The sequence below is a fragment of the Lethenteron reissneri genome, chromosome 14 (assembly GCF_015708825.2).
Source record: "Lethenteron reissneri isolate LAM-NWPU_2019-01 chromosome 14, ASM1570882v1, whole genome shotgun sequence".
Taxonomy (NCBI): Eukaryota; Metazoa; Chordata; class Hyperoartia; order Petromyzontiformes; family Petromyzontidae; genus Lethenteron; species Lethenteron reissneri.
Window position 1 is genome coordinate 5652910 of NC_083792.1, and position 24259 is coordinate 5677168.

General features: G+C 48.9%; 2 protein-coding genes across 3 annotated transcripts in view; both read right to left on the reverse strand.

The window, feature by feature from the left end:
• Positions 1–857: 857 nt before the first annotated feature.
• Positions 858–8254, reverse strand: LOC133342292 (reticulon-4 receptor-like 2). Of its 2 annotated transcripts, XR_009755110.1 has the most exons (4): positions 7008–8254; positions 5166–5864; positions 2363–3385; positions 858–2330 (listed from the first exon to the last, which is right to left on the reverse strand). XR_009755110.1 is itself a non-coding variant. In XM_061551365.1 (3 exons), the coding sequence occupies exons 1-3, from the start codon at positions 7447–7449 to the stop codon at positions 3153–3155; spliced, it is 1374 nt and encodes a 457-aa protein (XP_061407349.1). In that variant the 5' UTR covers positions 7450–8254; the 3' UTR covers positions 858–3152. The 2 variants fall into 2 exon arrangements, 1 of the variants encoding a protein (XP_061407349.1); XM_061551365.1 differs by having other exon boundaries at positions 858–3385.
• Positions 8255–8832: 578 nt separating this feature from the next.
• Positions 8833–24259, reverse strand: part of RPAP1 (RNA polymerase II associated protein 1) — a 38148-nt gene continuing 22721 nt past the window's right edge. Inside the window, 15 exon segments of the mRNA XM_061551322.1 lie at positions 8833–9262; positions 10371–10427; positions 12163–12339; positions 12968–13419; positions 14612–14955; positions 15764–15906; positions 16232–16378; positions 17532–17727; positions 18886–18995; positions 19575–19779; positions 21056–21244; positions 21651–21808; positions 22437–22619; positions 22621–22674; positions 23762–23896. Coding sequence (XP_061407306.1) covers positions 9146–9262; positions 10371–10427; positions 12163–12339; positions 12968–13419; positions 14612–14955; positions 15764–15906; positions 16232–16378; positions 17532–17727; positions 18886–18995; positions 19575–19779; positions 21056–21244; positions 21651–21808; positions 22437–22619; positions 22621–22674; positions 23762–23896 — 2667 coding nt within the window. The 3' untranslated portion in view covers positions 8833–9145.

The window sequence follows — 24259 nt, forward strand, 5'->3', positions numbered from 1 at the left end:
AAAAGCGGCTTAACGTTACACCCCAATCAACGGAACCATTTGGGCCGAGTCTAGATGTTGTGTGAGGTTAGTCACCATAACAGATGAAGCTCCCAGTAGCCTGGCACATTGCTGATGTCAATGTGCACCCTTTCAGAAATTCAAATAAAAAAAATAACATGTCCTGCATTCTGTAACTAATACTGTACCACGACCACAATAAAATGCATTCAGCACCTTTAAATCGGGAACAGAGATGACAGTCAACCGTAGTTTAACAGCATTTTTTTTTAAATAGCAGGCGCGGCACACAATGCATAATTTAAACGTTATTTTTTGAGACACGGACACCGTGACGTGGGCATCAACAAAGAATCACAGGGATTTCTATAAATGTGTGAACCTCACTCGTCGCCAAATTTACAGTCAACCGGCAGGGCTGTGCAAGATATCCAATTAAACCTGCACACTTATGTTTTTAATATTTAATGGCAATTTAACGATAAGCCATTTTATTATTTAAATATTGCCTTCCCTTCAAAGTATGTAATGCAGCATTATTCCCAATCCAGCACCAGTTTGTGAAAAATGCAGGGTTCCTCCGGAGTTCTCGCCTGCATGCCAAAACTATTCATCACTTCGAGCCAGAGGTGACCCCTTTGAGAAGTCCACGTGGATGTCTGCAGCCTGTAACCACTCTCCCATGCTCATTACCGACAAAACAATACAACTCTTGTGCTGCATTATATAACCGTCAGTGTGCGAATTATATAACGAGAATAATGTGCGCAGAGAGAAGTATCGCAATAATGCCTGAATACAAACAGCACAGCGTTTTTTTGAAAAAAAATATGGAGATTTTATTACACAATCAAGGGGGCGAAGTGTTAAACTCTTACAGAAAGATGTACTTCCGATTGAACATCCGCACGTGCAAAGGGTCTTACGGGTTACACCGATCGGCTGGATCCACGGTGGCCACAATCATCGGCAGGACATGCCCACGAGAATCGAGGCAATTTGTGCTGTGGCCAGAGGTGAAGGGCTACGGCCCTCGCAGGCGCACACCTAGGCAGGCCGTCCCACACAGCCTTGACGCTTCATTAATGAAAAAAATTAACACGTAAACACAAAGTTTATCACATAAATCCTTTATATGCGTGGCAGCTAGAGTCCTCTCGTCCTCTGGCTTGAGATAGCTGCCACCTATGGGTCAGATGATTGCCTGCCACCATTAAGCAATTGGTAATTAAATATTTAAAAAAAATTCCTAAAAAGTGTAAAGTTATGGAAAAAAACTTTCACGAAAATAAATTGTCACGCACAACGAGTCTGTGTGCAAAATGTCAGCTCGATTGGATCACGGGAAGTGGGTTAAAAAACGACCTGAAAGATTTGCACGGGCGTAAGCGCGCAAGCAAGCAAGCGAGTGAACTTAATATAAAGGATTTAAAAAGAAAACACTTTCAAGTGGCTCTCTGGAGCACCGTACCGCACTCGAGTGATATCACTGCCGTGCCTTTGTATCACCGATGATGCGAGTCAGCCACGGCGAGCCTGGCGGGCACTTCCACAGTCACTTGAATGTGTTTCATCATTAGCCACGTTTCAGAGTGCCCAGACGGTCTGGAACGCGCCACCGACGTGTTTATCCACAAGAAGACACTCTTTGCTCTTTGGGTTCGGTCTTTGGGTGGCAGGGTAGTGCAGTGGTAATGCTCGTGCCACGCAGCAAGAAGGGCCTGGGTTCTATTCCTGACTTAGGCATCTTTCAATGTGGAGTTTTAATGATCTCCCCCTGTTCTGCATCGGTTTCCTCTGTGTTCTCCGATTTCCTCCCATAACTAAAAATCTGTACAATGGAGCCGATATTGACCAAACATCCCAATGCTAAAAATACCTGCAAATTACTCAATTGAGATTAAACAGCAACATTTCCCTCCCCTAAAAAACTTGGCACAACCGTCCTGAAAGAGAGCATTGAGACTCACTTAGCCCTTCCCGGGTAAACAAGCAGAAGAATAATAATAATAAAAAGCCTTCTTTTGAATACAGAGTATTTCAAATATATAAAATTCTGGTGAATACAGTTACAGATGTGATTTTCAAAAATATTTATTTTAGTAAATGTAAATAAACGATAAATATAGTTAGCATTAATAATCATGTCCATCTTCTTGAAGTGTTTATTTTTTTAAAAAGCCAATTTAATTACACGTTCGCTATCTGTGTCAAATCCGGAATTGAAGAAATGTTAATTTGAACCCTCTCAGAGCAGAGCATCAGCCCGTGTTCGAGAACGGTCCACAAAAAGGGATATCACAGAACTAGTTCTGAGTACAGAGAGGGGCCTTCAAATGGCCCCTCTCTGTACGAGAGGCACTGCACGCTATCACACGCCCTGCTTAACAGATTCTCGTTATGTGGCAGCCACACTCAGATGTTTTATTCTGGGAGCTGGATTTTACCAAACAAGTGAAAAACCAAATTTTGATATAATGGATCTGGGTACAGTCATTGCTAACAATCCTGACACCATCAACTCACTACATTTGACAATCTGGTTTAATCACAGACGGCTGACACCCATTTCAAACTCAGGAATCAGCGGTGCTGGCTCAGTGCTGATCTGAAACACCCGGCCACCTCGAGAAGTGTTGCATTTTATTTGACAGATGGTGGTGCCATTATTTTTCCTATGACTGACTCTACAAAATAAATGTGCCCATTGTTTCCGTACTATATCTTGATGTTGTGTCGCATATATATGCTAAGGGGTGGCTCGCGAAATAATTTAATGTTACTGTGGACACATGAGGCTTACCACTTCAAAACAGTCTGCAAAACGATATTTATCCATCACTACACGCAGCCTAGTAGCACTAATCGGGCACTTGAGGGGAATATTTATGACCTGGCAACAACGCTGCGTGTATCGTTTCTTCTGCCACTGCAAGGGCCTCCCAACACTCGGGCAACACGCGTGTTCCCGTTAAAATTATTATTGGATAACGCTACCTTGTGTGCCGATGCGTGGCCCGCCAAAGGTATTTGAAAGTCCTATTCGGCCGGCGCAGGGTGTGAAAGCTTCCCCAGCCCTGCGCTATAAAACTCCACTACGTATCAGACGGTCCTCTGCTACGGTGACCCGGAGCCGTGCTGCTCGGCGGATTTTAGCCGCGTCGCGCGGGCAGACGGGTACGCGGAGCCGAGCGGTTGCGCTCGCATCCCAGCGCCGACGGTGACAGCGCGTGGAGGCTCCGGCCCCGAACGCCGGGGGGTGCGGCGCACACGAGCGACGAGTTGGGGAAGAGGCGCACGCGCGAGTTCAGCAGCCAGCCCAGCAGCGGTTTCGCGGAGCAGTCGCAGCGCCACGGGTTGTCGTGCAGGAAGACTTGCTGCAGCCCTGCAAGGTGCGCACAGCAGCAACACAACAACGACAGCCGCCATTCGCCACAAGCGTCGCCACGTCGTTTGTTGCCAGGCGAGGTGAGCTTTAGGCCACGTGAAATGTGGAAGGCTGGCAGATCACGAGATTGCGATGGGTGACAGATACACCACCTGCGCTGCCCACTGTGGCAACAGCGGCACACAGACACACGCAGTTGAGCAAGCAACCGACTTTACACCAATCCTTCTAAGCCATCATCATGATCAACAGCAAGGGTCAACCCACTGCTGGATAAAGGCCTCTCGTAGCTGTTACCACCTCTAATGGTGCTATGATGTGACAATCCACCTAGCACTTGCATATGAGTGGATATCATAATTGCTCCATCAATCTGCGTAGATTGTCTCATGCATGTGTTCCTCTTTATATCAATATAATTCCAAGCATGCATCTCTCCATGCTTCTTTGAGCATTTTGTCCCATTTTATTCCATAACCATGCTTCTTAACCACGTGTCGTATGAACCGATTTAAAACGTTCCTCTAAGGACAAAACATTCCTATTGCATGGAGGTAGCTGCTTAGACTTTCTTTCTCCATTCTATTCAAGTCCCATCCAGTCCTCGCATCTCATTCCACTACGGCCTTCCACAATTCTTTCTAGATGTGAAGCTATTCCACAATTCTCCCACCTCACCCTCGGTCTCCCTCTACTCCTGCCCTGCGCCGGTGGCATCTCCAAAGCCCTGCCGATTGCCCACCATCAGCACCACAAGCTGTCGACGTGCAATTGCACTGTCCTCTCTTGAGATGTTTTGAGACATTGCTCAAAACATTTCCCCTGCTGTCGTACGCTTACACTATGGAGAAGGCGGCATTTTCATATCAAAGAAGATACGCTGATTTCATACAATCTACTTAAATGACCAATCCAGGGAAATGTTGATTCCGGTTATTTATTTGGCATAAAGTACTGCCAACCCCAAAGCTTGAGAATGTTTATTTTTGTATGTTTTAGTCAGAGCGGTCTCACTAGTCTATTGCTTTCTGTGAATGGGGCTGGGGGTTAATGACACTGACAACTTGAGCCAAACCAACTCGAAAATAAACTTCAGGACTTTGAATACGGAAACCTTGTGCAGAAACAAATTGAATGCGATGGGGTTTTTTTGTGCAGTCATTGGTGACCGGGCCGAGACCTTCAGCCCATTGCAATTGAGAACACTTTTTAACCACAGGCAGCTGAAACTGAGATGCCAACAGTACTTGTCTAAACAGTCTGTTACAGGCTACATGTGGGATCTTTGTCATTATCCTTAGTATGTTTGTATACGCGTGGTCATTACGTGTTTGCTGTGTGTCACTGGACACCCTCTGGTCACCATTGCAATTGAGACGTTCCATCTCAAAGAACTTTCCAAGTAACACATTTTTCGATTTAAAGCTTTCGTGACTGCAGGGATTCATCTTCTTGGTTCTTTCGGTAAAGTCACGTAGAAGGGAAATAATAAAAAAATAAAAATAAAACATAATAAAATACAATTCTCACGACGTTTCGGCCACAACACAAGCAGCCGTCCTCAGGTGAAGAACAGGTCTGTCGGGAAGACAGCGTCTGAATGAAACATGTCGTGAGAATTATTTAATTGGTTTATTTTTATTATTTTATTATTTCCCTTCTACGTGACTTTACCGAAAGAACCAAGAAGATAACACATTTTTATTACAGGTAATCGCGATAATGAGAAGCCGCTGCTCCCGGACACGGTGTTTTCTGTGGGGGTGCGCGCTCTAACCGGACAGTCGCGCCAGCGCGCCGGCGTCCAGCGTGGCGAGGCAGTTCCCGCTCAGCGCCAGCTGTGTGAGTCGCGGCGTGTGGCGGAACGCGGCCGGCGCCACGTGGCGCAGGCGGTTGTTACTGAGGTAGAGCTGCGTGAGAACGGCCAGGCCACGCAGCGCCTCCCCGCCCACGCCCGCGAGCCGGTTGTTGTCGAGCACCAGCATGTCGAGCCGGCGCAAGCCCGCGAAGAGGCCGGGCGGCACTGCGCTCAGTCGGTTCCCGCCCAGGTTGAGCAGCTCCAGCCGGCGCAGGCCACGCAGCGCGAGCGGGGAGGCGCGCGCGACGCGGTTGTACGCCAGGTCCAGCACGCGCAGGCGCGGCGCGTGCCGGAAGAGCAGCGCCGGCAGGCGTGACACGTTGTTCAGCGGCATGTCCAGGTCGGTGAGGTTGCCCAGGCCACGGAGGGCATCGGGCTGCAGCGAGAGGATCTGATTCTTGCCGATGAGGAGGTAGCGCAACGAGACGAGGTTCCGGAAGACGCCGGCGGGCAGCTCCCCGAGCTGGTTGTCGTAGAAGTTGAGGGTCACGAGTTTTGCGGTCCCGGCGAAGGCGTCCGGGTGCAGCTCTCTCAGCCGGTTGTGCTCCAGGTTGAGGCTGCGGAGGTTCGGGATCTTTCTCAGCGTCCCCGCGCCCAGGCGCCCGATCTTGTTCTGGCCTTCGTCATGGTCACCATTGCCACAGGGGGGAGCGAGCGTGAGCGAAACGATGAGGCTGGCAGGCAACGTGCCTTCAACACCGCCGTCTACATAAACCGATGTGTAATTACATGCCACATTTACTTAACGTCTTTAATTACCAAAGTGAGTTAAATGGGCACTTGGTATTAAATTATGCTACGTGGAATAAATGTGTAGTGCCTCCAATTATGTGTAACAAAATGTGGCTTTAAATCTGTGTAAAGTCTAACTACATTATCATTAATTTAACAGTATTAGATTTTGCACAGCTGCCAAATCGCAATATTTGGCAAGGGCGCGACAACGTTGATTCAAACAACTTTATTGCGCGGCACCGTAACCGAATTACAAACGACTTATTGGATGATCTTTTGGGACAAGAATCTGGCAATGAAGTTAACATCACCTGCATATTATGCAACATTTCAGATTTTCTGTAAGTATAAGAATTCAGCAAAAAATCTGGTCCTACATAAATTCCACAAAAAGTAAAAACAGATAACGTGTTTTAATCAACGTTCTAAATGCTGCGTCACCCCTTATCCATTATGAAACTGCTACTTGTAACACATTAAACCATACAAGTTCTTCCCCATATTTTCATTCGTCTTCAGAGTTAATTTGCTACTGTTGTAAAGCATCTTCAGATGTAGTTCCATTGAGGCACTACATAAAACGAAGCGTAAAATGCTACCGTCCACATATTTCATGACCCGTTTGCCTGCACTAACTGCCCTAGGTATTCATACTCTGGTGTGTTAACCAATGACCCTAAGAATAAAGTTTACGATCCATGCTAAGACATGGATCGTAAACACGGACACTGGCAAATGAATATGCAACAAAATCCGAAAAATGCACAAAGCAGAGACGCATACTTAGAATTCCACAGAAATCCAGAACTAGGAGCACATAATATACATACACAAGTGAAAGTGGTCATATTTCTGCTAAGAAAAGTGGGCTTAGGCAGACCAAATAGTGAGAATGAAGGCCAGCGATCAAGACTAACGATGGCAACCAAGAGGACATCCACCGAGCAGCAACAGCGACGAATTGCGACCGTCAGGTAACAAACTCGAGCAAGCCCTGCATTGTGAGAAGCGGGCAAGAAGCCTCACCCATGTTGAGCACTGCGGTGGCTCGTGGCAGCGCCGCCGGCACCGCGGTGAGCCCCTGCGTCTTGCACTCGACCTGCAGGCCCGGCCGGTTGGCGCGCGGTGAGCACTGGCACGCGGACGGGCAGTCCGCCGCCCCGGCTGCTGCACACAGACCCAGCGCCAGCAGCGCCATCGCCGGCACAGCGACCTCCGGCTTCCCACACGGGGGTCGCGCGCGCCCCACGCACGATCGTGGCTTCCCCATTCTCCTCCCGCTCGCAGGAATGCCCCGACACTGACCCACCAAGCCGGTAATCGAGTCCACGGATGAGTGTATTTGCGTTAATCTAAAAATTAACCATCGCTTTGCACGCTTGAGCGTGCATCTGTTCTTCGGAGCTATTCGCTTTGGACTAAGAGCAAAGAAGATCTGAGGGCTGGCAGATCGGCCGAGTATAAACATACCTCACACGGGGTACGATCACAGTTTGCCGATGGCGGTATTTGTTTCGGTGTCTTGACAGGCCAGCCGGTGCGCATGCCTCCACATTCCCCGGCAATAGTGAGCGCATTGTACGAGCATTGCACAGCTCGGGGAAAAGGCATCATCCATTACGCTTAAATGAGCTGGCGTATACAGCCTCTGCGCCTCTGAGGAAAGGTTAGCGGCTCATCGCCGTCAACAACAAATCATGACGGCACATGGCTGGGAACACAATCCTGAAATGTGGAACTATGAATACCACTGTAAAGTTTTCTAACTTTGGACACAAACAAGAAATGAAACATTAAATAAAGGACTTAGACAAAGTCTTCCCTTGTAATGAAACATTGATAATTAAATTATTCACATGTAGGGGTGAGCGGTGGTGCAGTGCTTCAAGCATTGCCCTACGAACCAGGCGATTCCCAGCCATGGCTGTATGTTGAACTTCTTTCGCACCGTACGTAGCCAATGGTGCTTATCGGAGATGCGATAACGTCGGGTGGCGAGTGATATCCCAAATGGTTCTTGGCCCTCCTTCACCAACCCAAACCAGTGTGGTGTTCAAACAATTCCCACACTAACAGTGCAGCGTAGGAAGGCCTTCATCCAGCAGTGGATTGACAATGGGCTGAAAATATATTTTTATATTTATTCTTGTTGGTGGCTCATATAGATTTGCGAAACATCCAAACCCAGTGTGTTGTGAGGTAGCTCAGAGATAGCAGTATGCGAAGTAGGTTTATAAACCGATCTATTTGGATCTCTGATATCCATATTCTTGGGTTTTTTCCGGTAAAGTCACGTAGGTTAAAAATAAAAATTAAAATCACGTTATTTAATTTTAAATTTTTACCTACGTGACTTTACCGAAAAAACCCAAGAATCCTTGCAGTCAAATCTAGAACTCTGATATCCATTTGTGGGTGAACTTTTTCCAGCAACTCCGGTTTCTTCCTTCCAGCAAAACACTCCGGCAGAGGGATGTGTCAAACATCCCAATGCAAGACCCTCCTGAAAAAGTCTTAAGAAGACTGAAGATTTCCGAAATAAACTATGGCCCGATTATGATAAACAAGAAAATGTATTTGATCACATGATGCACACACCGAGTGCTTTCGGTGTTAACATTTGAGTGAACGTAGGCTGCAGATACAACGATAACTATCGTCTAAAGGGCCCCGAGCGAAAACTGACTTGAAAATGCCAATTAAAATAAAGTGCCGCAATAATTAATGAAAGCTCTGTTCCTACCAGGTCTGACACAAAAAGGAGGTGGTGAAATTATTTTACCTTCAAGTGTTTGAATGGGTGTGAACATGCGCACGTCACTTACATTGAACAACGCACATCATGAAGTGCTGAGGAAACACTAAAATAGTTTATTATTTTAAGCACAGGAAATAGGTGCAGCCGTTTAAACTCAGTCGTTAACTTTTAGCAATTTTTTTTGGCAGGTTCTAAGAACAACGTCCACACAAAACATACAAAAGTAGGTTACAATAAAGCCGCCGTACAATTTTCCATTCTTGCTCGGATTGCTCTCTTCCAGGGGGTGCAAGATCAAACTAAATCTCAGTGGTTTCTTTCAGTCTGCGTGTTTATAAATACTCGCACCTCAAACATGCATTCTAATGTAAAGTTCACATTTCTTGATGCAGTTTCCCATCGTCGATCACAGGATGCTTTGTAGCCACTTGTGCCGGATAGGTGGCAGCTGCTCGTACAGATCAAAGCCCAGGCCATCGGAGGCATTGGGGAGCTTGTAGAGAAGCAGGTGGCTTCGCAGAACCTGCACAAAGCACAGAAAGAGAGGACATTCAGCAATGTCCTTCATCTCCACTACCGCTCTCAAATGTGTTTGGTCAACCCTGCCCCAGCTCAAGGTACTCAGCAATTACACATTCCTGCGGAGGGAGCTGGTAGGAACGTTGGTTTGCTCGGTCAATGGCCAGGGTCAACGGTGGCGTGGTGTATTCCGCAAATATGTCCGACTGTGAGGGCGGGCACAAGCCGGCGTGAGTAGGTTAAACGTTGAGTTTTATAAGGGCACCACGGGGTGACCAGCCCTTCCCCACCCAGCCCCACCCAGCCCCTCCCCACCCTCCCCACCCAGCCCCTCCCCACCCTCCCCACCCAGCCCCTCCCCACCCTCCCCACCCAGCCCCTCCCCACCCTCCCCATCCAGCCCCTCCCCACCCTCCCCTCCCCACCTTGCCCCACCCTACCCACCCAGTCCCTCCCTCTCCTCCCCACCCAGCCCCTCCCTCCCCACTCAACCCCTACCTGCACGACAGACGGACGAACACAATAATCCCCTGTGGGCTGGTGTAACCAGGAGGTTCCTACCAGTATTACAACTATTTCGCTGCTTCCAGCAGAAGGCATCCCTCGTCAAGTGAAACGCTTTGATTGTTATTCCAATGGGACACAGGGTGATTGTAACGTCTCATGCTGGTTTTAGAGTAATGTGTCTTCACGACAAATAAGGCTGTACATTTTAAATGGAGGAAAACAACAAGTCTCATTATTTCCTAACTTTACGCTTGGATGCCCTTCATTACAGTCATACTTTGTAGTCGATCTTGAAACGTTTGCCTAATTTTTTGCACCACTGAAGGCTGACTGGAACGTTTAGCATAACAAACGCTAATGGTTCCAAAAACCTGAGCAATTCGTACTCGTGAAACCTACTCAAAGTGGTCACCACCTCTGTCAATCCAGTAGTGGATTGACGAAGCGTTGTCAATTATTTTAGTTCGCATTAGTTTATCTGAACACATACTTTTACCAGCAATATGGTTTTCTTGCCTTGTTTTGTTAGGAGTGTCATCTGAGAGTATTAGCTAAGATGGTTAAACCAGGTGGTGAGATACATTACAACTCAAAATTAATCTTACCTTATCTTGAAGTGCATTAATTTGCCTCAACATGCGCTTCTTCATTTTCAGAACGTCCTTTGGAAAAAACAGAACGATGGAGACAATGTCGTAAATGCTAATCGGGTAATAGTGCTGAAAGGAATACAGCACGATGACGAGCAGAACATTTAATTTGAGCGAGGTGCAATTCCACACATCCGCTAAACGCTTGCAAAAACAAATGGGCTTTTCCTTGCATTACCAAAAATACCACCCAGCTCCCCAGGAACGTGCCACCCATTGTCACATTCAGCCCTGCCACGTGGGGTCTCATTATTGCATTCAAGTGACACGGCAATCACAGCCCACAATGCCAGGCACCACGTGACACCACTCTCACGACTTATGTCCTTGCAGAACACAACCCACGAATCAACAGAAGAAACATCAACCAAATGCCACCTTCGTTTTCAAAAGAATTCAAGTTGAAGCTGTTTCCCCACTCAAACCAGCATGGCTCGTAGCTCACCTGTCGTTTACAATCATGTGCTAGTGGTGAAAATTCCACATTCCTATGGCAGGAAAGAGACTATCCAGTGGGCAATCACTGTCAACTTCCTGCAAACTGGTACCAATTTTAGTGACCCCAAAGCTGGCTCTGTCGGTCAAGCGAGGTCGTGGTAATTTATTTTGTTTAAACAGATTAGAAGTCAAGTGACCAGGACAATCTCTTCATTGGAACCTCATTTGCCAGAAAAAAATATAATTGTTTTTTACCCTTCTATCAGGCAACAAAACTGACACCTTTTTTTTTTTTACAAGGAATCATGTTTGCATAGACCACAATACCTGCAGTCATAATGCAAACAAAAAACATAACTCTGATAATGTATGCACTGTCCTTGAAGTTGATTGGTCCACACCCGAGGCAGCTTTTCTTAGAGCCTAGTCTCACATGGGTTGGAACAGATAGAAGGGTAAAAAAACAATTATCATATTTTTGACTGGCAAATGAGGTTCCAATGATGTAAATGCTTACCCCGAGCTCTCATACTCTGATGGTGAATTGTCTTTGAGTTGTGCGCCATTTGGCGTCATCTGGTCCAACCCATGTGAGACTAGGCTCTAAGGAAAGCTGTCTCGGGTGTGGACCAATCAACTTCAAGGACAGTGCATACATTATCAGTTATGTTTTTGTTTGCATTATGACTGCAGGTATTGTGGTCTATGCAAACATGACTCCTTGTAAAAAAAGGTGTCAGTTTTGTTGCCAGGACAATCTCATTTGCAACAGTGACCTCGGTCACCAAAATGACAAAAGCAGAACAAATAATAAACAAGCAACTGTATCACAAGAGGAATTTAAAATATTGCAAATGTAATTCCCGACAGCGCTGGCAGTTTACCTCCAGATCGAACACCATCTGGAGCATAATCTGAACCTGCCGTTTGTATATTTCGCACCTCCAATTAGCACAGTTGGCTATGTACGGCGCAAACGACGTTCAGCAGTAGAGTGAGAGACTCGCCATAGAAATGTTGCCCGTTCAAAATCCCGGTTGGGGGTTGACTCAGCCCATCATCTCAGAGGAGTGGATAAAAATAAATACCACTTTGTGGGAAAGTCAACAGCAGTCGACCTATGGGGGAGTCTCGCTCCTGCCATATATCTCACCAGCTCAGGGCTGTAAACGGCAGATGAGCACCACCTCAATGCTCAACTGAAAAGCAGGAAATCGCTTTGACTTTCGAGTTCTTTGTAGCAAAGATCACAAAGACGGGAGTAGAGGGCCGACGGAGTTTTGGCGACGCTGCCCGTACACGTACTCACCTGGTCGCCGTGCTCCTGCGAGAAGATGAAGGCGTTGATGTGATGCAGCGCCACGGCATAGAGGACAGGGCACCAGGCGGTGCGCAGCGAGCCCATCACCAGCGTGCGGAAGTAGAGCCGCAGGAGCCCTACGTGCGTCTCCGCCGGCTCGGTGTAGCGCCCCAGGCCCACAGGGAACTGCGCACACACGGGCGGCGTGAGCTCTCCCGCCAACCACGGTACACGCAGCAACGATTTCCTTGCATTCATTCACAAATACACTTACAACACGCACGATTTGAAAAAAAAAATTTGCGTTATAAAGTTTCTAGTCGTTGTTTAACCGATATATATTTTAATAATCTAATTTTAATTGTTTACCATTTCTGACATAATTACAGGTGTTAAAATGTTCAAACACCAAATAGATACCAATTACAAAGGCATCAATGTCTGCGTAGCCACACGTACTTGTGGTAAAAACTACAAACACATTTTTTAATAGTGTATTCACTGTCCTTATTCAATAAATTGGTAAAACGGTCCCATAGCCATTTGTTTATTCTGTAATGCAATGGAACAAAGCTGTTATACACAAAAAACTTACTTAAATAATAATAGTAAGGATATGCACTTCATCTCCCCAGCAAAGCCTCAACGATTCTCAAGATTTGAGTGTCAAGACTTTTTGAGGAGGGTGCTTGACTACGACAATTGGCAAGCGCCATACAAGAGATAAAGTGATCAATTCACAAATTAAATAATCAGCCTGAACAGTGACAATTGACTGAATCGTCACGTCGTTGCGCGCAGCCGGAGCGGCCACCTGCTTGATGGGCACGCCGAGCGAGCGCAGCGCCCCCTCGTGCTCCCCGAACAGCGCCAGCTTGAGCCGGACGTCGAAGCGGCGCTGCAGCGGCAGCAGCACGAAGGCCCCGAAGAGAGCGTCGCCGAACGACGTGGCCTCGAACTGCTCGAGCAGCTCCACGTACAGGTCGTAGAAGGCCGGCACGCCGGCGACGGGCCCATCGAGCCGCAGGACGTCGAGCGCACGGGGGCGGCAGTAGAGGCTCAGCAGGGCGGCCAGCCCCGCGCGCACCGGCGGCTCCAGGAAGAGGCTCCCGTCCTCCGCCAGGAACACGCACGTCAGGCGGCACAACTTGGCGGCGGCGGAGATGCCGGCCAGCGTCCCGTGGCGCCACGTCTCCAGTAGCAGCAGCCAGCGCAGCGCGGCCACGCTGGTGGCCCTGGGGTCCACGGGAACAGCGGAGGCGTCCGCTGGATAAATGTGGCGACAATTAAAGTGTTTAAAAATGAACGCGAGACTTAATGTTCTTTTACAGAAGTAGAGGACGTGGGCTGTTTAACTGCCTGTGAAAGCGTTATTTGCCAGTGTGACATGTAGTGCATGGTCAAAGTTAAATACACCGTGACATCATTATCAAAAGTGTACTGATGTTATAGCTCATATCTCATGATGAAACCACAACTCCAAAACCAAATAACTGATTAATGTGCATTATACAGCTACGTTCATCCATATCTCCGATGCCACAGAGGGAATAGTTTTCATTGGGCCCTAACTTGACAAAGTCTAGGATACTATCCACATTGACGACAGAATATTCTCGCTCAGAGGATTAAAACACATTCCTGCGGAGGGAGCTGGTAGGAACGTTGGGTTGCTCAGTCAATGGCCAGGGTCAACGGGCGGCGTGGTGTATTCTGCAAATATGCCCGACTGTGAGGGCGGGCACAAGCCAGCGTGAGTTAAACGTTGAGTTTTATAAGGGCACCACGGGGTGACCAGCCCCTCCCCACCCAGCCCCACCCTCCCCACCCAGCCCCTCCCCACCCAGCCCCTCCCCACCCAGCCCCTCCCTACCCTCCCCACCCGCCCCTCCCCACCCAGCCCCACCCTCCCCACCCAACCCCTCCCAACCCCACCCCACCCTCCCCTCCCCACCCAGCCCCTCCCTCCCCACCCAGCCCCTCCCTGCACGACGGACGGACACAATAATCCCCTGTGGGCTGGTGTAACCAGGAGGTTCCTACCAGTAACAAAAGGATCTGTTTGACATGCAACGAGCATCTCTACAGCACTTCATGTGAGAAGGCACGCCACCTAGCGTCCCACACAGGCAACTGCGGGACCTCAGCAGCGGTGCCGTCACCGTCACCGTCCACAGTACGTTCTCGAAGAAGGGGCGAGATCGGAGATGTATGAACGGAAACGTTATTGTCTCGCGACCTGATGTCGGAAGTACAATTGTTGAATGGGAAGAAAGGAGAGTGGTGACACTGCTTAGGTAGTAGTGCACAAGTACAATAACACTACTAAACACCTTCATCAGTAACAATGGTCCTTCTCCATTTGCTATGAGAAAGGGCCACCGCCTGAAACTAACAAATGAAAAAAAACTATCAAAATAATCACCTAAACTATAATAACCAACTTTTCCATGCATACCTGAAGTACTGCCAGAGGTGGGCTGGCCTGATGCTTGGTACAGCCGCACCAGAGGCAGGAAAGCCCAGTCCGCAGGGTAGAGAGGGCCCTGCATGGGCGGGAGGAGCAGAGACGCAACGTGCTTGGTCTGGCCGAGGTATCGTGCCTGTGACCTCTCCAACGCCTTCTCCTCTCCCCCGAGCAGCAATGCGAGGTAGCAGGCCCTAATCCCTGCCAGATCCTTCCAGGCTGCGGTCAGGAGCTCGCCGCCACCTTGGCTGCCGAGGGGCTCATGGCCTCGGTCCTCCTTCAGCGACAGCATGGCCTCCATGTCAGCAGCTTCTGGACCACCCACCCTGCCTTCCCTTCAGATAGAACATTCACGAAGCATCAAGGAGAAATCTTGATGACACGGCCAAAGTATGTCACCTTCGTGATTTGACCCATTAGTGGCGATGGAGAAATCGGCATATTCTTGCTCTGCCCAAAATTAACTCATCAACTCCATGCACACATACTCAGCGGTGACCAAGCCAAACCACAAGGCTATTGGGCCTGTGAGAGTCCAATATATACATGTGCATATGAGTTTTATGACCAAAGCATAAATTGGTACCACCTCAGTTGGCACAACTTTAGCAGCAACTTTTTCTTTATATAGCCAGTACGAGTATATTTTGACAACCCACTCATTTAAAAACATCATCACTAAGTTCACTTTTTGAGGCCATGTAAATAAATGCACCGGTTATTGTGGAGGTCACGACAAACCACGGACTTTAACAAGGCCCTGCAATTTCTTGCGCACACCATGGCTGACGGGAGGGCCTCCACAAGAGGTGTCCCTAGAGAGCCCTCTAAGAGAGTTTTTGGCCTACTCTTCCAAGCTGGCCAGACATCTTGGAAGAGGTGGGAGTACCCAGACTTTAGCCGAGTGGACACAGGTAGGAGGATTTAACAAGCTTGTCCATCTTTTCATGTGCCGTGCCGGGGGAGGTCAAACCATCAACCTCTGTATCGCAAGTCCAGTGTGCCAACCATTGCACCACGGCAGCATCTCCGTGCGCATTAGTAGCACTCTTAAAACTTTCGCCACCTTCAGTTGTTTAGAAGAAAAGACCATCTGTTGTGGGAAGCACGGACTATACGCGAGCGGGAGGGTTGGTGACCCACGGGGTGAAGTCGGGATTGAAGAGGATCCCTGACAGCAGCTGCTGCGCCAGGTGCTCGCTGCCTGGCAGGAGGCGTCCGACGAGCGCCAGCGCCACCATGTGGCAGAGCGGGGCGACGCGGCGCGCGGCCTCGCTGAACGACACCTGCGTCGCACAACAACGACAACAACAGGGGCGGCAGCCGCCGATCGCCACTAAGCGAGGGTGACATCAGCACAACGCTGGTGCCAAGCTAGCTGCACATCAAGGATGGGCGAAGCGTCGAATGTTCGTTGCATCGTACATGTACGCGCGCTCACTGCACGGCGCTGCGACGAGGTAATTGAAACCGCGATGCGCCTTAACCTCCCTTGGGGGTAAAGGGCCCTGGGTGGCCTGGCGTGGAATGGAAACTTGTAGGTGACACGCATCCTGTGTTGAGCTTGCGCCTGATGAGACATCTTTAAAAATGTGAGCGGCGCGGACTCACCGCCATGCGCGCCAGCTCCAGCGTCAGGAAGAGCAGGTGGTGCTCGTGGCGCAGGAGCCAGGCCGAGGCGTGCGTGATGCTCGCTGCGCCGTCGCAGCTCGCAGCCAGGTATTCCTGCAGAGCCGCGCTCTCCAGCAGCACCGCAAACTACGGGGGGTGAGGGGGGTATAGAGCCAGCCACACACGCATCCGCAGATTCAAATCCATGCCAAACATGGGTATTTATCCCTATTGCTGCGTGTAATCCCAATTGAGTAATTTGCAAGAAAATGTTCAGTATTTGGATGTTTGGTCAACAACTGTTACATTGAATGCTCTTTAGCTACGGGAGCAAATCAGAGAAACTGGAGAAAACCCCATGCGCAACAGGGGAGAACACAAAACGTCTCCACAGAAAGGCATCTTGAGTTTGGAATCCAACCCAGGCTCTTCTTGCTGTGCGACTCCCTGTCGCCCAATGTAACAGGCTGTTGGGCAAGTGCTGTGAGAGAGCGTCTATGAAGGCCCGCACAGAGCATAAGACGGTGGTTTCACCAGCACCACCACTGGCTCAGTGCCATCGATAGAGATGAACATGCCCATTGCTAGAAGGCAGGCTGTTATCTAATAATGATTATGAGTCCATAATCATGAAGTAATATTTCTCAAAATTCAGCCTTTGTGCTCATGCATATGATATCAAAATTCATGGTACATGTCAGCAATCACTCACTGCAATAAGCACATAAAATCTAATTCGCCAATTCAAACCTGGAAACTGCAAACAATGAAAATTTTACAAGAAATAACCTTTCATCAATGTACAAATGAAAGGCATAACACTGCATCTGTGGGAGCGGTGGCACAGTGATTAGCACGCTGTTGGTGTGATACAACTGACCCTGAGCATCCCCTTCAACCAACCTTCACTGATCAGTGTGAATTATGACCAGACCAAGTCCCATGACCAGCACAGTATGTGGAAGCCTTCATCCATCAGAGGATTGACAAAGGGCTCTCAATCATTACCATGAAAACTGCACCGATCCCGCAAGGCACAAAGGGTTCGTTCGTGCTGCCCTGGCTGCCCACGCTGTCCCCAGGGCTCGCTGTTATTGGCACGAGGCCACGGATGTCTCCTCCTGGGCTGTGCTGCAGTGCTGCTCTCTCTTCCCTTTCTCCTGTGTTCCCCTGTCCAGATCTCCCCTAACACTCACCTTCCCATCCAAACATAGTTTTCTTCTCATTTTTGTAAAACGTCTTGGGACGCTACTTAAGCAAAAAAATTCGCGTTATTTTTACAGAGCACATTGTAACGCACCTTGGCCGTAAGCCCCTTATGAATGGAGGCTGCGGAGTTGAGCACGAGGAGGACAGCAGTGAGGAAGGGGAACGGGGAGCGTGAACCTGCCAGGCTCAACGGGGGCTTCCCGCCGGCGCAAGCCAGCGACACGAGGCTGCGCATACTCTCCGGGTCCGGCGAGCACGAGTTGGGGTTGCACAGCGCCGAGCACACCCTACCAAACAACCGAGCAAACGATCGTGGATTAACTCATTGTGCATTGCCGTCGAGCAAAATGAAAGATATTGCAAATAATAAGACACAGTCAGAGTGATTTCCTGCTCAAATAAACACTGAGCTGGTGATCATCCATTGACAGCCCTGGGCCAGTGACAGAGATTCCACCTTCCTAGGAGAGGAGCAAGTGATCCATACAACTGCTTTTGACTTCCTCCCAAAGTGGTACTCATTTTATTGACCCCGGAGGGATAATGGTGGACTCAGACCACCATCCAACCAGGATTTGAACTCTAAACCTTCCAATTCCGAGCCAATCGCTCTTCCGCTGTGCCACTTGGCCATGTTATGGAAAAAGCAAATAAAAGCTGAACTCCGTTTTGTCCCCGCAGAATATACAAAATATTTCTTGGGCCAATTGCCAAGGCCACAATGAAGAGAGTGCACGGAAATTAGGGCCTTTGCATCAGACTCAGAGAGTGTGACGTGAAAGTAAACCACAGCCACCCGGCATGACTCTCCATGACAGCTCTTGGCAGCAGCTCTGAGCAAAGCGACTTAGTTTGAATTATGCACCAAAAGCACAGCGGCTTTTTCTCACTGCAACCGATTCACGGAGCTATGCTGTCCATTTTAGAATTCTTGACATTTTTGCATTCGAACACCAAGCTGCAGAAAAGCCTGATGTTGGATGAGTACAGCATGTGCACTCACATGTAGCCTATGACCAAACCACCCTCAATGTGCCCGACTTCCCTGGATCTAGAATGCTAAACGCTTCTTTACCCAGTAAGGTCTCACTGAGTCTCAAGATAATTTTTCTGGAGGTTCCTGCCAAGTTTTTCACAGTAGCTGGTGACATTGCTATGTGTAATCTCATACAAGTTATTTGGAGGTTTGGCTAATGCCAGTAACATTCTATGTTTTTTTTGCTATGACAGGAAACTGCAGAACCTGAATAAAACCCATGCACATACAAAATCCACGCAGCGTCTGAGTCAGCAATCAAAGCCAAGACCTTCTTGCTGTGGGATGGAATCGTTACCACCGTGCCATCCTGCAAACCCATCTGAATTCTATAAAGAAACAAAGCTACATCGCCTGCCACCACATCAGAGTAGATGTTGCACGTGAAGGCGAAGACCGTGGAACCTACTTGAGTTTGCTCAACATGGAGCTGAGCGATGGAGAAACGAGCAACGGGCAGAGCGTCTCCTCCGAGAGTCGCTCCAGCTCCTCCAGATGTTCCACCGGGTCGGTCGACGGCTGAGAAGAACAGCAAAGCACCACGAGATTGCGAGTTATCTCACTCGCCTTAAAGATTCCCTACAGTCGTTCCTCTGGAACAACAGCCATGGCATAAAAGTAGACTACATACATATGTTCCTTTTTTTAATGGTTGTATATATGTCATTACATTTTTGCAATGTATCATTTGACACCCTGAAAACCCTTGCGTTACAGGAATGTGAGAGATGGCAATGGCTTGGGGAGGTCTTCATTCAGCAGTGGATTGATAATGGCTGATGATGATGGTAACTGGGCATGTGTGATCTTGCAGGTGTGGTTGTTTAACTGTTCTGATTGCTCTGGTGTGGCGCTAAAGCGGTATGCGACTGCGTAACCTAGTTGGACTGGTGCGACTGCATGATGCAATTGGGCTGGTGCAATTAGATAATTAAATTTGGAATGCGCACCGTCTTCTGTCACTCTCGGGGAGAAAAAGAAAACGATACAGAGGCGTGGGAAACCAGATTAGAGGGCAATTAGCGAGAGGCGGTGCCAACGATTTCCCGGGCTCCGTGGTCCTAAATTGGGATGTTTGACCAACTCCAAAACATTCACCTGCTGTGCCTTGCCGGTGTGGTGGGCAGAGAGGTGGAGGAGCAGCGCGGAAGCGAGCGTGCGCGCGCCCTCACCGGCGGCCGAGCACGACGCCGCCTCCTGGAGGCAGCGTCGCAGGCAGCCCTCGGTGACAGGCGCCAGCCCCGCCACCTGCTCCCAGCTCACGAGCGGCGCCGGCACCTCCTCGCTGGCATTCTCCTCCGTGCTGCACCCGACGGCACCGTTCAGTTAGCCAGTTGCCCCCTTGAGGACTCGGTCTACCAGTGATGGGCAGCCTAAACGCGTTAGTGGCCCTCTTTAGCTCAATGGGCCGCAAGCTGGGCATTGTACTTGTGCACTAATCATGACCTCACGGATCGCCCCTAGACACACTTAGACCAGGCCACCACGAGGGGCTCCATGGGCTGGATGCGGCCCACGGGATGCAGGATGCACACCAGACTGACTGCTTTGTCTCATGCACACTGTGTTCAATCGCTACACCTGCAGGTCACAACACCCACTCAAAATTATTTTTACGAACCCCATAGAGATTGGTAGGCTGCAAATCAACTCTGACACCACAGACAAAAATAACTCCAGAATGCTGAATGGATTGTCAGACTCTTAGTGTTCCAAAAAGTGCAATAAAAGTTTTAAGTTTGTAGTGAGAGTTCTCCAATATACGTAAAAGGTTAAATGAACTGAATAGGTCAGCCATGGTGCGATGGAGCCTTGTGTTAATACGGCCACAATCTTGCCTCTTCCGAGTATGAGGACATGTGCATTACTCATTGAGTATGGTGATCTGATGCCACGTGACATGCAAGGCATAATATCAAATCATTAGTACATTTGGTATTTGCGCCATCCTAATAGCGCTAGGCTATCACCAAGGTGCTGTGCATCACATGTGAATATCTTCTGCAGTAGCTTCACAGTTAGGGTAATGCGGCGAAAGGGAAAACATGTACATTTGAGTGGAATTTTTTATTTGACAAATGGATCACAATAGCACCGATTTGCAGTCTATAAATCACCGTGTGCCCTGATTTGTTTACTCCCTGTACTCACTTTTCTGCCTGATGAGTTATTTAAAATTTACAGAAAGTTAAAGTTTATTTAATTTAATCAGATGGGAACTCGAGAGACCAATAAGGACAGTCTCATTTGCATAAGTGACATGGGTGGCAAAATAACAAAATCAATAACATAAAGTAAAGTACAAGAGTGATGTAAATAGAAATTAGAGAAAAAAACAACCAATTTACATGAAAACGTAAAAATAGTGCACAAACATAAAAGAACATTTCAAGAAATTATATTTCCTTTCATGAAAGTTCGCTCAGACGAATCACTTAAAAAAACTTTTCCAAGTGCAATCAAGTATAGACATACAATGGAATTGTGGTGCTTGCCGTACGAGTATGCAAACAGACAAGGGCATATGTGAAATAGAGTTGCGATTGAAGTGATGTCGAAGGCGAGTGCTGGAGGCTTGCCTGTCTGCTGTTCGTGCGAGCCTGTGCAGGCCCAGGCTGGCTGAGTGCGTCACGGCTGTGAGGAGAGACACCAGGGCTTCGGCGCGCTGCAACGGCAGGCCCCTCTCATGGGGCCCGTGGGGCGCGTGAGGCTGAGCCGCGTCGCCCGGTAGGTCCTGCACTTGCTGCACAAGCACGGGGTACAGTTCCCTGGGGGAGACAGCAACAGAGTTAGTGGGGATGGAGGAAACCAGAAGATCTGGAGAACACCCACGCAGAACAGGAGAAGAAATAAAAGACTCCCGACACAGAAAGGCACCATGGTCGTTCATTCTAACCCAGGCCCTTCTTGCTGTGAGGCACAAGTGTGCCTGGTTGTAATCCACCAAAGCGAGTTAATTAAGCGAGGGGCCCAGAAGAGGTTCAGATATTGCTCACCACTGATATTAGCCATGGGCTAGGATTCAAATGCAGGTCGCCGGGTTAATAGCGTATAGCACAAACCACTACTCCATTCACCCACCCCTTAATGTTTAACCCTCCAGAAAAAAACAAAAATCTTCAGACTCGTGAGGCTTTCCTGGATGAATCCAACACGTTAGAAGACAACATACACCTGTAGAGGCTGCACATCTGTCCATAGCTGGCCGCCACAGCCCACAAGCGCAGTGCCTCCACCGACAGCAGCTGAGCCTCGTGGAGGCCAAGGAGCAGGTCCTGGGGCTTCTCGGCCACAAAGCGAGCTACACGCGACCGCAGGTCAAACTTGTTGACCTGCGAAGTGGGAGGCACAAAGTGTTAGCAGTGCAAACGACACTGCACAATCAAGTTCATGACATAGCGTGACTTGGGTTTTGATCATATCGGTAGTGCTCGTACTTGCGACAGCCCTTTTGATAAACCACTGTTGGATGAGGGCTCCCACATGCCGTGCGAGCCGTGGGGCTTTATTTAAACATACTTCACCAGATTGGTCAGTGCACTACCTTCTGCTACCCACAACATTCCACCGTATTAGCCAGGTTCAACCCTACTTAGGGAAGTTTATTGTTGCTGCCCAGCCCAATACCACATTAACACAGGCACTTAAAACATGGTAAAAGCCCAATCTCGCCGGCAGGTATGACTTCACACACAGCAGGAACACCGCTGAGAACCGTCTAATCACTCACTCTCTCCCCAGAGATTCAATCTGTTCTCCCAATTCGAGGTTGCGATTCAATTTATCCCTGCCTCATTTTAGTTTGCTATTGCTATTTTTTTGCATCTCGTTCATTTGTTAACCTAAAGATGACATTCTAACACAGCTGCACAATAAGTAAAAATTGGCTTCAAATACGTACAATATCTGTCGATTTAATCGACGGATAACTGATCAGTCGACACGCGCCTAGGCACGCACCATGATGGCCGACATGTTACGGCCGGCCTGGCAGAGCACGCGAGCCAGCTTCATGGCGGCAGCAAGCGGCAGCCCATACACGCTGGTGGGGATGCCTCGCCCAGCCTTGCCCGCCTCGTCGCCCCCTCCCTCGTCCAAGGACTCCCCCACGACCCCCACCGGGCCCCCCGTGGGCTGCCAGGCCTGTGGGCAGGAACTCCGACACGAGCGACTCCAGCAGGCGGGGGCACTCCACGATCTGTCGGCAGGAAACAAGACACCGCCTGCGCCCTTCAAGCAAGCAAACGACCTGTCGCCAAAAACGGACCGCTGGGTGGCAGTGTGGCACAGTGGCAACACTTGTGCCTCACAGGAACAAGCGTCTGGTTTCAATTACTATCTCGGGTGCCTTTCTGTGTGGAGTGTGTGCATTCTTCCCCTGACCTGCATGGGTTTCCTCCAGGTTCCCCGGTTACCTCTCATGGTTAATAGACCATGTAACTGTAAGTGATATTTAACAAATATCCAATGCCAAAACATGACCTGCAAATTAGTCAATTGGGATTACAAATAGCAACATTGTCCCCCTCCTGTGAAAACTTGGCAGGACCTTTCTGTAAAAAAGGTCTTGACACTTAGTGAGGCCTTCCTGGGTAAACGAGCATAATAATAAAATAATACCCAAGCAGGAAAACAACCATCACCTGAAATGCAATGTGTTACTCTCTATGTGTTAATGTGTCAGGGTTGTCAACAGGTGAGCACTGGCTCAGACTCAATAGAAACCATGCTGAATTTGAGAGTAAGCATGACTTAGTGTGATGAGGCATAATTCATCTGCACCAAAAATAACAAGTAGAATAAACAGAGTTGTCGATGTAGAGTAGAAACTCAAAAATCCAAAGCGGGTAGGCAATAATATTTTCTGGACCTGGAAAACACACTCCCAATAGCAGTCACACTGTATGTGTTTTGGCTATGGGAGGAAACCCACGCAGAAGATTGGGAGAACATACACATTCCACGCAGAAAGGTTGCCTGAGTTGGAAATCAAACCCAGATAACTTTTTGCTGCAAGACAAAGAGTGTTCATTAGGACGCTGTCTTTCCGACAGCTCTGTTCTTCACCTGAAGACGGCTGCTTGTGTTGTGGCCGAAACGTCGTGAGAATTTTATTTTGTTTTAGTTTTATTATTTTATCATTTCCTTTCTACGTGACTTTGCTGAAAGTTCCAAGAATAAGACAAAGAGTGTTACCACTGGGCCAGTCTGCCACCCAAAATAAACGAAGGCTAACAAAGTGGGTTATTATCAGACCGCCATCTCGAATCGCTACAGGAGCTCACCTGGCTGGCGGCGTGCGTGGAATGGCGCGCGATACGCGTGAGGATGTGCAGCACCGCCAGCACGACGGCCGGCACCGGCCGCACCACCTCCACGATGTAGCGCAGGCGCCGCAGCAACCCGGTCTTGAGCAGGCCCTGCCGCACAGGAGAAACCGCGATGTGCACGCTGCCACGCTCGACGCAGAGAGGAGAGATTCAATCGCACCAGCTTATGGCAGCTCTTCACGTGTCGTGTGCATGTACAGGCCTGACCAAGACACGGCTGGGTGTGGGACTCGCCAAGCCATACGGGTCGTGGGGGTTATTTGACCGTGCTTCTTCATGCTGGTCATTGTGGGTTGATACAGGCAGCCAGTCTTAGATGTGAGGACATAGAAGTGAGGTACATATTCTTTGGGTCTTTAAGTCAAGTGCAGTGCAACAATTTATTTTGCTGCATTGCCCTCTGCTACGCACGATGTGGCCCCTTCGGACTGGATTGACAGGGCAGGCTTCTCG